We start from the raw sequence: 13,471 nt of genomic DNA, 5'->3' as shown, positions 1-13,471 counted from the left end.
TGGCAGAGGGGACACAATCAGATTGGACTCCAATCTGTTTTTCTCTCCCTTTACTGTTTGCTTAGACATTTGTTCCTTGGTGCTTGTAGTGTGGCCACCTTTCAAAGAGTTTATCAGTTTATTGGGGGGGGGGCATGGAAGTCTGAGTTTCCACAAAGGCCCCATGACCTAAAACCCACCGCTCCTGCCCCTCCCACCAACACTTGGAGCAGTTTCTTCTCAGCCAAGTCAGGGCCAAATGCACTCACTGCTCTCCTGGTCTGTGGAGATCTCATCCAGCTCTGAGCTTCTCTTTGTGTCTAAGCAGACTCTGGCTCTTGCTGTTTCCCATTCTGACCATCCCTCACCTTCCTCAGTCTCCCTAAGAGGATACCCACATGGTCAAACCTGGGTCCTTATTTCTCGGGGAGGCCTGCATTGTCACAACACAGGCAGGAGCTTCCAGGCCCCCTGTCCCACCTGGACAGTGCCCTCTTGGGCCAAGTCATCTCCATCCTGTTGCTCTCGAGGAGCTGACCAAGTCAGGGCCGTGAGCTATGACCCTGTCCCAGCCCACCTGAGCCATGGGATGCCCTCTCATGAGAAGCACTGGGCCTGGACATAGTGGGAGCTGTTTCCCTTGAGAATCCCAGACAGATCTCAGTGTCCCCAGCTGACCAGCACCGATGAGAGCAGCCCCAGGAGCTGCCTCTGCTTCATCAATACTTTGCACAGGACAGGATGGGGCCCAGGAGGGAGCCAGGCAGAGCTGGAGTGTGAGCCTAGCTCCCTGCTGACTTGCCCTGTGCCATGGGAGAGGAGCACCACTTTCCTCATTTCTAAAAAGTGGGTGCTATCGTAATCTCTCGCCTGCGTCCTGCATGGGTGGTAGAAATGGGGTTCCTTTCAGTGGAATGGGCTGGTTGAGAATAAAAGCTTGGAAAAAAAAAAAAAACGCACAGAACACAGGAAGTAGTTTCAAAAACCAGGGCAGGATGGGCAAGCCGATCAGATGGATGGAGCTTCTAGACTCTGGCAAAATGGAGCCCACACCTGCTTTATTTATATCGGGAAACATCAAAGGCCTTCCATAGAATGTTCTTCACCAAAAAAGGTTACAGTTGGGCTGTCCAGTTCCCAGCAGGGAGCTACTATGAGGTATCTTCCTAGCAGAGCAGAGATAAAGGTCATGTGCAATCTATTACCGAGAGAGAGCTGTGGATAGTTCCCACTGCCAAACCTAAATCTCCCTGGCTACCACCGAGAGAAGACCCTCAAGTAATTCACGGATGGCTTCCTGCAGTAACCTGCCCAGCAGTACTGTAATCGCTCTTCACGGTGGCTACACATGTTCTCTCCTTGCCCATAGCACCATTCAACAACTCCCTGGTCCTCTTTCTAGCCAATCAAGCAGCCCAAGCCCAGGGAAGTGGCAAGTTCAGGATAAGTGTCAAGTGTAAACTGGACCCTTAGCTTCCTCCAAAACCCCTTCCAAAATGAGCAGGTGCATATCACAGAGAAGGATGCAAATATAAATTTAGAACTGCATATACTTACCTAAAACCCAACTTTACTGCCATTGCCCTACCCTTCCCCCCACCCAAAAAAAAACAGTAGAAAATAGAAAAAAGATTCTCCTTTTTTTATGAGAATTTGAGTATATACACAGCACTGGGTTTAGGGTCATGTGCCAGACATAAACTCAAAGGCAAAGGCCTAGCTTTACAGGCTTCTTCTAGTTCAATAAGAAAGTCTTCTGCACTTGGCTAATATTTTATTTAAACACACACAAACACACACACACACACACACAACCGTAACAAAGGCAGAGAGAGGGGAGGGAGGGAGACAACAGGCTGACCACCTAGTGTTTGTGTAGGCATGTCACCTTAAGAAGGAGGGCATCTTCAAGATCAGATTGACAGGCTAGATAAATTAGGAGGTGGCTTTATTTCTGTGAGGATCGAGGCATCTTCGCTCCCCCGAGGAAAGTGAAGGAGAAGCAGACCTGGGAGCCCACTGTCGTGTTCAGTACCTGAGGTGCTGCTAAAAGCAGGCAGGAGAGACAGGCTGCCCTTGGAGCTGCTTCCTTTCCCAGAAGGGGAGGAAAATTCTCCAGGGAAGACTGGAGACAGAGGTTCTGGCCAGCCCAGGAGCTGAGACCTGGTGTCTTGGGGAAGCTGGAGGCCAGGGGGGCCTGCATGGTGCCTATCAGCCTGCTTGCGACTTTGGCATAGGAACAGTCCAGAAGCCGTGCCTGGGGTCACTGATCCTCCTGTCTGCCAGGCCCATGTCCTGCAGATCCTTTTGAGGCACCCAGAGGCTGAAGCCTTGTCAAACAGCTGCATCTTGGGAAGGAAATGGCAAAGTTAGATCAGTTTGAGAACTGACCCAAGGGCTTCAACCAGAAGCCACAGCTTGACTCCCCAAGTTTTTCTCTGTGCAATTCTTTCTTCCACCCAGCACCAACTTTCATTGGAATTATTTTATTGTTTTTAAATACATTTTTTTAGAGACAAAAAAATTAAATAGTATGGAGGGGCTCTTATTCCTACATCTCTCAATCCTATTCCCTAGAGGTAGTAACCCCTTCGACTCCATTAACAATTTCTTTCAGCAATTCTTCCATGAGCTTTTTTTTTTTTTTTTTTTTTTTTTTTTGTGCATGCTGGTCTTGAGCTCCCAGCCTCAAACAATCCTCCTGCCTCAGCCTCCTGAGTAGCAGGGCCTACAAGTGCATACCACGATAGCTGTCTCTCCCTGATTTTCAATAATGTATTTATACAAATATTTATAGATTTATTGTTTTAAGGCATCACTTTTCTTATTTACCACATTCGCCAATGTGTTTTTTATTTCTTATTTTTTTAAATTCCCCATTCGTTTTTTTTCCCAAACAGCTGTCCTGGGACGTAATTCACATGCTACACAATTCATCCATCTAAAGTGAACTATTTCAATAATGGTTTTCAGAATATTCACCAAATTGTGCAACCTCCTCTACAGTTTTAGAGCATCTCCATGGCCTCAGATAGAAACCCCAAGCCATGAGCAGTCACTCTCAAATGCCCCTCCCCTGCATTCCCAGGCACCGACTGGCCTACTCTGCATCTCTGGATTTGCCTGTTCTGGGCAGCTCTGCATGAGCCCTGCACTGCGTGGGCTTCCATGGCTGGCTCCTTTCCCTGGGCGTCCTGTGAACTTCCTGCCAGTGAAGGCTGGAGCAGGTTGAGCTCTGCCGTGGCCCCCTTTCTGTAAGGTGCAGGCTTTGATACTTCTAATGTGATTTTTGAAGACGAAAGAAAAAGAATAAAGAAAGGAAGGGATGGCTCAAAGAAAGAAGTGTATTAACCAAAAGTTGGTTCAGGTTTATAGTCATCTGTTACTAAGAACTTATTCTAAAGATTAAAAAAACATTAGGGCTGGATGTGGTGGTGCACGCCTGTAATCCCAGGGGCTCAGGAGGCTGAGGCAGGAGGATGGCAAGTTCAAAGCCAGTTTCAGCAACTTAGTGAGGCCCTAAGCAACTCAGCGAGACCCTGTCTCAAAACAAAAAAATGAAAAAGGGCAGGATGTAGCTCAGTGATTGAGAGCCCCTGGATGCAATGTGGTGCTAAGGATCGAACCCAGTGCCTTCCACTCTACCACTGAGCTATAATCCCAGCCCGACAGATAATTTTTATTAAAAAAAATTCTCACTCAGTGTGGTGGTGCACACCTGTAAACCCAGCTCCTTGAGAGGCTAAGGCAGCTTAGCAAGACCCTGTCTCAAAATAAAAAATAAAAAGGGCTGGGGATGTAGCTTGGTGGTATAGCACCCTTGGGTTCAAACAGTAGTACCAAAACAAAAACAAAAACACTTTCATTTGTACTTTTTTTTTTTTAATATATATATATTTTAGTTACGCATGGACTCAATGCCTTTATTTGTTTTCATGAGGTGCTAGGATTGATTGGATCCAGTGCCTCCCACTTGCAAGGCAAGTGCTTTATTTCTGCCATTAGGCAACTTATTTTTAAGAAAATGCTTGCCATCAGAAGCTGAAATGTCAGGGCGCCCCTGGGTGTATGGAGATGGGAATGACAGCAGGGTCTCATGGGTTCCCTCTTTCTTTCTGCCAGGCCCTGAGCTCTGATACCACTTCTGAGCTGACAAGGGTCATGCATGGCCTCCTCAGCACAGGGGCATTCCCGACCACCAAAGCCAAAGCCAAGCTGTCCTGTTCCTGAGCGGGGGTCTTTCGGAGACCTCTGCATACAGATAATGGGAGCTCACCTGTTGACTGGGTCACGCACGAGATCTTGTAGGACAGCCACACACTTGCCAAGCACAGAAAGGTAGCCACGAATCCAAAGATCTGCAAAGGAGAGAGAGGAAGTTCACAGGCCACAGGCCCATCCCTTGGGCATTCCTGTTTCTTATCTTCCTGCTTGTTCCCCGAACTGTCCACCACTGAAAGGAAGCTTGGGTTATCATCTGACCTGACCACTTCAGATACAGAGATGAAGCCTGGAAGGGCCAGTCCCTGGCTTTAGTCCTCCTGGGTTCAGCCCCAGTCAGGCCTGACAGCCAGGCCTCTGGGTCTCCACTCTTGGCCCTAAGCAACTCCAGTTCCCAGGCTGGCATTCATATGTACAACCAAGTTGGGGGTCAACCACTGGACTTTGATTACTCTGGACTAATAAAGAAGAAAAAAGTGGAAATGTAATTATTTAAATGTATTATTAATAATTAAATTATTTAAATTTAATTTGGGTTTTACAATTTTTAATGTTCAAATGGATTTGATTGATGTGTTGGCATCGTTTGCCTTTCATTCATACTAGCTTTCTGCTCTGTTGTGGCTTTATCGCTGTGTGTGAGCCAGAAGCTGAGGCCTGTGGACCTGGTTTCATGTGTGCACATATTTAGATAACATTAGATTAAAACAGCTTACGGCAGTGCTCTGTTCTTCTCAGGGCCCAGCCAGTGCTCAGGTGTGAGCAGGGCTGACCTAGGCCCAAGCTCCTCATTTGCAGGGGAGGAACAGGGTGACCGGACAGGAAGAGGACCTTGAAAAGGGCTCATGGAATGGTCTAGAGGGTGCAGGCCCCGCCCTGGTGTCTTGGACACCATGAGGTCTGCAGTCATGTTCCTGGCTTGTGACCAACCTTGGCAGCTGCGGCAGCTGAAATCCACTGAGCACTAACTATGCAGCTGCTTGGATTTAAGCTCTTAAGCTGAGCAGATTCCTTGCACCTCACAATTCTGCGAGGTGGAGGGTGGTATCACATCTCTCATCATTTCACAGCTAAACAAATGGAAGAACGGGTGAGTCAAGGGTTTGCCTAAGGTTTTGCAGAGCAGCCAGAGTCAGGACAGGGTCTGAGACTTGAAGTCTGACTCTAGAACCCATGCTCTGCCAGTCGGTGGTCTGGGTGTTCTCAGATGCATATTGAGGCCTCGGGGATGCCATGCTACCACTAGTTCACTACTGAGGTCACCGGCTGATGTCCCACAGGTACTGTCCACGAGCAGCCAGATGAAAAGTAGGCTTTTCAACAAGGTTTGCTTTTCTTTTCCGGACAGCTGCTGGTTGACATAAACAGCTGCCCCCATCAGCCCACTCCCACTCGCACCCCCAGTGCCTTCTCCTTGGCTCCCTTTGTACCAATTGTCTGCACCACATAATTAGCTTATTAGAGCCTGTCCTGGCCTCTCATTGTCTGTTCTGCACAATTAGCACATTATATAGCATCCCGGTCCCCAACTGTCTGCACTGCATAATTGAACAGTTTATTATTATGTCACTACAGAATGCTATTCTAGACGACAATGCCTTGTTTGCTAATTGTTTCATGGGCCCTGTCCTCATCTCTGAAGCTTGATGACCATTTTCTCCTAAGGAGGGACCATATTTTTTACATTTTTTTCTGGTTTCTCCATGATCCAGGTTTGGCCTTAGGTACAAAGCCAGTGTATGATAAGTATTAGCTCTTGGGACTCCTGAGCTAATGTGGTTCTTTGTGATCTGCTTATAAAGCCCAGCAGGACTGTCCCTGGGTGCACCCTGGAGCACAGAGTGCCTCTCCCACCAGCTTGCACTTGTCGGGCAAATGCTGACCTGCAAGGGATGCTGCTCCTCTCCTCAGAGACAGCACAGAAAGGGGCCTGTGGAGGTGTATTAGGGGGCATAGGTGTTTAGGATCTTGGCCACCGTATGCAGTGATGTTGGGTCCCTGTGCTGACCTTCAGAGGAGACCCTCCCTCTCTAGAGTAATTCCAGGAACAAACCCAGCCCCAGGCCAGACTCCAGAGAACCTGGTGATGTGTATAAGTGAAACTCACACACAGAACTTATCTTAGAACTCATTTTAAAAAATTTGCCTTCTTTTTTAAAAAAACAAAAAAAATGGTGGACACAATATCTTAATTTTATTTTTACGTGGTGCCGAGGATGGAACCCAGTGCCTCATGCATGCCAGGCAAGCGCACTACCACTTGAGCCACATCCCCAGCCCCTAACAAATTTGCCTTCTTGCTGAGGGTGGTGGCGCATGCCTGTAATCCCAGCAGTTAGGGAGGCTGAGACAGGAGGATCAAAAGTTCAAAGCCAGCTTCAGCAACTTAGTGAGGCTCTAAACAACTTAGTGAGACCCTATCTCTAAATAAAATATTTTAAAAAGGGGCTGGGGATGTGACTCAGTAGTTAAGCACTCCGGGGTTCAATCCCCAGTACCCCCCTCCCCTCCCCGAAAAAATTACCTTTTTCATTAGGGAAGCAAATCTGGTGATTTTTTTTTTTTTTTTTTTGGTAGTGCTGGGGATTGAACTCAGGGCCTTAAGCATGCAAGGCCAGCACTCTACCAAACTGAGCTATATCCCCAGCCCTAGGAAAGCAAATCTATACTGGCCCATAAGCCACTGCACTATAAAGTTAGTGAAATCATAAGTCAGATGACAGAAATTTATGAATCTTAAAAAAAAATCATACCTCCCTATGTATATATCTTCCACTGCACTGTAGTGTGTTTTTTTTTTTTACATTTCCAGCTACTTCTACTTAAGGGTATCAGGTGGATCAATTTTTGACTCCAAAAGGTACAGGAGTATTATTTCCTGGCCTGAACAGTGTTAAAAATATAAAATGGCAAAGTTAAGACTCAAGGCAGATATCACTGATGGATCATAGTACTCTTCCTCCTGGATCCAAAAAAGGCCACCAAATCTTTCTCTGCACAGGCAGCCAAAGCAAATGTTCAGAGTGGGCTTGTGAATTAAAACCCTGCCCCTCCATTTAAGTAGTGGCTGTGAGAAAGAGGCCAGGACTACTGGGGCCATTAGAATTTGCTAACAGCCCTGACAGTCCACTGTCGAGGATCATGTGCTGTGAGTCCAAGTGTCAGGCTCTTTGGAGACAGCTGCTGGCTGGCTGGAGGCAGTTATCAAGCCTATGAAGTTGGGTCCTAGGAAACCAAGCCCTTCTCTGTCCCCGTCCAGAAGAAAGGAGCAACTAAGCTATGACTTCATTCCTAAAGGTTCCAAGAGCATCCTCACCGCTCCGGCTACCAGTCCGCTCTGGCTGTAACTCTTGGAGGCTGCCACGATGGAGGCGATGAGGAGGAGCAGGGTACCGATGACATAGTGCAGAAGTTCCTGGGGGTGAAACAGAGGCAAACAGGTGGGTGATGTGCGCCACTCCTGGTCCCTGGGGAGCAGCTGGGCCTCAGAAGAGATGACAAGAAGAAGAGAGAGCCATGCTCCCTCTATTCGCTTGCCCTGGCAGGAGGAGTAGCATAGCATGCCAGCAGCCAGAGGGAGGCTGGCCAGGAAGAGGCCAAGTACCAGAGCAACGAGGCCCGGCAGGCAGGAGGGGAACAAGACAAAGGAAGGAAGCTTCTCCAGAAAGCAGAGGTATGCACTGAGGATGGTTCCACTCCCGGGGTCCTTTCGCAGACAGTACCTTGACCTCTGGCTCAGGCTATTAAAAAGCAAAATGAGTAATCCTGCAACTCCCAGGCTTCAGAGTCTAAACAAAACTCCAGCTCTGAAAAGCAAAGCACCTTAAAGAGACTTGAACCTTTCTCTCCTGCTTTGGAGACATTCTGGGCTAACAATGTGCTGACTTTGTGTGGCTGACCACAGCACCTTCCCACTCTGGACACTTCCAGGTGTGGACTTGAGGGGTGCTTGTTCCTGGGGATCTCTCAGACTCTGAGTCAAAGCCCAGCATGAGGTCGGCAGCTCTTCTGTGAAGTGTCTGTGGGGGTGTAGTGGCCGCTGGCTTTCTCCCAAGTCCTGCTGGTCTCTCCAGTGTCCCTGGCTGAGCTCTACCAGAGGGGTCTACTAGCGGGTCTGACTCCACCTTCCCTTCTTGCCTCAGCCCAGGAGGGTCCATTTCTGTTTAAATCAGCACCTTTGCAGGCCCTGGCAGGGGCTGGACCTCTGTCATTCGTCAGCATAGGATGAATGACACCTCACCCTTCCTTCTTCCTGAGATCCAACACCAGCTCAGAGGAGAACTTAAGCATGGGGCCATTTACAGTACTCCTCGAAATCCAGAGTGCCTCCACATTCAGTTCTCTTCGATGAAAATTTAGAAATTATTCCTCAATGGAATTCTGCCCATCAGGGTGACAGTTATTAAATTTTGGAAAACCTTTTCCCCTAATCCACTTTCAAGCTGCAGATCCTCTCAAAACTGTGTAAAATCAAAGACCTGGGTTTCTCCTTAGTGGAGATCCTCCTTAGGAGGATCACAAGGGAGACCACAGAGAATCTACCTAAGAGCAGATGAACAACTGGAAGTTCCCCACCTCCAGGGTTCTCACCCACAGAGGAAGAGGAAGATGGCAAGGGACAGAGAAAACGGACTGGAGAGAATCCTAAGCGCAAGGGACCTAAAGAGTACTCAGCCAAAAAAGTGTGGTTGAGCCTGTCCTTTGAACATTCCCCTCTCAGCCTTCCTTTGTTCCTGTCCTCTTGCATTTCTTCTCTGCTTTGCTTGTTCACTGTCAGCATCCAGATGCCCAGATAAGCTTGTTCTCAAAAGAAGCGAAAGGGTGTCATCACTTGAAAGGGGCTTTATAGTATGAGCACAAAGGACTTTCTCTCAAAATAACAGAGTGGATAATCAAGAGGCAGAGGCTGTCAGACTGGAATTTTTTTTTTAAAAAAGCATGATCTGATACCCTTTCATGATAAAAACACTTAACAAAGTAGAACTAAAGGGAACTTCCTCAATCTGATAAAGGGCATCTATAAAAACTCACACCTAACATTACATTTAATGATGAAAGATGAAGTGCTTCCCTCCTCAGACCAGGGAAAAGAGAACGGATGTCTGTTTTTTGCCGCTTCTATCTGACAGTTAACTAATTTGTTCGACTAATTTCTTACAATAGGGCAAGACCATGCAGTAAAAGGCAACGAGTTAGACAGCAAGCAGTGAAACCGTCTCTATTTGTAGAGGGCATGATCTTGTATAAAGAAAGTCCTAAGGAATCCACTAGAAACCCATTAGAACTAATAAAGGAGTTCAGTAAGGTTCAGGTTACAAATCAACAGACAAAAAATTATTTATATACTTGCAATGAACAATCTAAAAATGAAAGTAAGAAAAAAAAAAGTACATTTGAAATAGCATCAAAAAGAATAAAATACTCTGAAAACTACAAAACAGTGTTGAAAGAAATGAAGGAAGATCTAAATAAATGAAAAGATCATCCATGTTCTTGGATCCTAAAATTTAGTATTGTTAGGATGGTTGTACTCCCCAAATTGATCTACAGATTCAATGCAATCCCTGTTAGAGTCTCAGCTGATCTCTCTGTAGAAATTGAAAAGCTGATTGTAAAGTTCATATGGAATTGCAATGATCCAAAATAATCCTGGAAAAGAAGAAACTGGGAACACTACATTTTCTAATTTCACAACTTACTACAAAGCTGCAATAATCAAGATGGTGTAATCATGACATAAAGATAGACAGACAGACCAACAGAATAGAACTGAGAGTTCAGAAATAAATCCATGTATTTATGGTCAACTGATTTTCAACAAAGGTGCCAAGGCCATTTAATGGGAAAAGAACAATCTTTCTGCCACATAGTTCTGGGAAACTGGATATCTACGGGCAAAATGATGAAGTTGAACATTTACCTCTTGCTAAATGCAAAAATTAACCTAGGGCTGGGGATGTGGCTCAGCAGTATAGCGCTTGCCTAGTGTATGTGAGCCCTGGTTTCAATTTCAAGTACCACACACACACACTCACACAGACACCAAGCCAAACCAAACTAAAAAAACCCACTCAAAGTGTAAAAACTAAAACTATAAAAACTTAGAAGATATGGGGTAAAAATGGGAGCTCATAACCCACTTGAATCAAAGTGTGAAATATGATATATCAAGAACTATGTAATGTTTTGAACAGCCAACAATAAAAAATTAAAAAAAAAAAAACTTAGAAGAAAACATAGAGGCAAATCTTCATGATCTTGGATTTAGTAACAGTTTCTTTAATATGGTACCAAAACATGAGGAAAAAAAAAAGACAAATTAGACTAACCAAATTTAAAAACTTGTTCTTTAAAGGACACCAACCAGTGAGTTAAAAAACAAGCAACAGGATGGGAGGAAATATTTGCAAATCATATATGTATAATAAGGGACTTTTCTCTAGAAATAGAAAAAATTCAACTCAATAATAAAAAGATAAATAATTAGAAAAAGATCTGAACAGACATTTATTTTAAAAAATACAAACAATCAACAAGCATGAAAAGATTGCTGACTTTGTTAGTCATCAGAGAAATGCAAATCAAGACTACATGAGGGCTGGGGATATAGCTCAATTGGTAGAGTGTTTGCCTTGCATGCACAAGGCCCTGAGTTCAATCCCCAGCACCACAGGGGGAAAAAAAAAAGACTACATAAGGTACCACTTCACACCCATTAAAATGGCTAGAAGCAGAAAATCACAAAAGTTGGCATCAGCAAGGAGAAATTGCCACACTCACACACTGCTAACAGGAACATCCAGCACTACAGCCCCTTTGGCAGAGTATGGCAGTTTGCCAAACTGCCCGACTATTAGCAGCATGACTCCTAATAACCAAATGGTGAATCTGACCCAATGTCCACCAATGATGAATGAAAAACAAGATGGTGTATCTATATGGTGGAAAAAGAGTTGGTTATAAAGAGGAATGAAGTCCTGATAATACTACAGTGTGGATGGACCCGGAAAACATTCTGCCAAGTGAAAGCAGCCAGTCACATACATTATTCCATGCAAGAGAAACATCCAGAATAGGAAAATTGTACAGACAGAAAGATTAGGGCTAGAGGAACTGAGAGGTAAGGAGGTGGTAGCTAAAAGGGAAGGAATTTCTTTTTGAGATAAAATGTTCTAAAATTGACCGTGGTGATGGGTTGCACACTCTGGAAATATATCCAAGAGCTACAGACTTCTTGTAGCTGGAAAGTGAGTTCTAGAAACCACTAGGACATCAGAGATGTCCACCAAATGGATGGAAAATCAGGGCTGAAGCAGCAAAGGATGATTCAAGAGGTGGACTAGGAGATGCAAGGGACTCTCTTGGGTCCCAACGCCCTGGCTGATACCTTGTCTGGTACATACTGAGGACAGTGCTAGCTCTTACCGACAGGGGCCAGCTGATGCAGGTGAGCACACGGTAGAAGCGGAAGAGGTGGACCAGGTAAAAGGCCAGGATCATGATCAAGTCACAAATGGTGACGACTTCAAAGTAGCTGAAGGCACTGTAGTCGATCCACACGGAGCTCCGCACACAGATGAAGGCGATCAGCAGAGTGACCTGAGACATAAACACAGCAAGTTGACATCAGAGAAATGCCTGCCCAAGACGGGCACCTGGGGAACAAACAGCAGAACAGCCACCCAAGGCTCCCCTGACAGCCAGAATTGACAGGCTGTTCCAATTCAGGTTATTTCCACACAAATTGGCGGGAAGGTCAGAAAAGTGCCCTTTCATGTAGTACAATCTTTTAAAAACATATGCTGGTTGTGAGCAAGGACGGCTGCTGGGACAGACTTTGGCTCTCTGAAGTTTGTTATATTGTGCTGGCAGGATGCCTTCTTTTCAGAAAGAGGAATATAGGAAAATAACAAAGCAGAATTGTTTCATTCATTTGCTGGACCTTCTCAGAGCAAAGACTAGAGTGATGTTAGACCTAGGGTTACATGTTGGGTTGAGCTGTACCAAGCTGCCCACATTTGATTGTTTCAGACCGACAAAGATGGTGACTCACACCTTATGACGTACCGGTCGGCAGGCACTAAGGGACCATTTACTGATGTGTGACAAACGTGATTGCATTGAGGCTTTGTAGAATCTGCCAGATTGACAAAATCATTCCTATTTTCATATGGGGGGAAAGGAGGCATGCAAATTCAGTAACCAGTCCAGGTCTACCCAGCTTGTAAGCAGTGGAGCTGGATTTGAATCCAGGTCTGACTCTAGGGACCATGTCCCTCCATGTTGGATGCTGTTCTGCCTACCCACATCACAAAAGAGGCGTAGCATCAAACATACGGGAATCCTGTTTAGGAGGCAGTGCTTGCTCAGTCCTAAGTAATAATGTTGCGTAAATGAATAAGTTATTGTGCAGAATTATTAATGACCTGTTACTGAATTAACAGGTCAGGTAAACGTTGTTACCAGCAACATATGAACATGTTAGGAGATAGACTGGGATGAGGGAAGAGGAGATTCTGAGTTTCTGTGAAGACCAAAGAGATTAAAACCTTGTCCACTCCACACAGGGAACAAACCAAACCACAGATATTAAGTGTATATAAACTGTTAGGTTGTATCTTAAGAGCACAATCAATTTAGTACAGATTATTTTATACTACCTCTTTCCTATAAAGATGGTGATTCTCAAAGGCTGTGTATACATGTATGTTTGTGGGCCCGTGTGTGATCTCTGTGTCCTCTGAGACATCTGGCAATGTCTGGACACATTTTTGGTTGCTGTAGCAGGTGTGCAGGAGGTTGCTGCTGGTATTTAAAGGGCATGATTTAAAGATGCCAGAGGTTCTGCTAAAAAACATCACCATGGGTAGGACGGCCCCTATAATCCACAATGGTCTGGCCCCAAATGTGGCCCCTTAACTATTGAACTGCTGTTGAAAAACCCTAGTGTAGAAAATGTTAGTCTGCAATGAGAATTAGGCCACGAGAATGGATCTAACTCCAGTTCAAGTGGTCAGCGCTGCAATCACTTTTATTTTCTAAAGTCCTCATTCATAGCACTCCATCAAGATCCTCGGTGATAGGTACAAATAGGACTCTTGGCTTGAAGCTTGGAGTGGGGCTGAGGAATGCTCTGCTTAACAGATGAAAAAAAGCAGAGTGTGGCCCTGACATGAAGGCACCCTCAACATTTGCATATTTCAGTTTGCTAATGAGCAACGTGAGTATTTTCATTTTCTCAGTTCCTCTGCAGCCACCCAGCCATGGTAAT

The 13,471-nt window shown here is 45.4% G+C and overlaps 1 protein-coding gene across 2 annotated transcripts in view; it reads right to left on the bottom strand.

The window, feature by feature from the left end:
* Positions 1–1,600: 1,600 nt before the first annotated feature.
* Positions 1,601–13,471, bottom strand: part of Cmtm7 (CKLF like MARVEL transmembrane domain containing 7) — a 54,719-nt gene continuing 42,848 nt past the window's right edge. Inside the window, exons 2-5 of one of the 2 annotated variants that reach the window (XM_027932547.3) lie at positions 11,626–11,799; positions 7,517–7,615; positions 4,256–4,337; positions 1,601–2,321 (exon numbers count right to left, since the gene is read on the bottom strand). In XM_027932547.3, coding sequence (XP_027788348.1) covers positions 2,314–2,321; positions 4,256–4,337; positions 7,517–7,615; positions 11,626–11,799 — 363 coding nt within the window. In that variant the 3' untranslated portion in view covers positions 1,601–2,313. Of the gene's footprint in view, positions 2,328–4,255; positions 4,338–7,516; positions 7,616–11,625; positions 11,800–13,471 lie in introns of both variants that reach the window. The other variant, XM_027932546.3, reaches the window with a different exon arrangement.

Source organism: Marmota flaviventris, chromosome 1 (assembly GCF_047511675.1).
Source record: "Marmota flaviventris isolate mMarFla1 chromosome 1, mMarFla1.hap1, whole genome shotgun sequence".
In the NCBI taxonomy this organism is placed as follows: Eukaryota; Metazoa; Chordata; class Mammalia; order Rodentia; family Sciuridae; genus Marmota; species Marmota flaviventris.
Note: the sequence above shows the minus strand (reverse complement) of the source record. Positions and strands in the feature narration are given on the sequence as shown.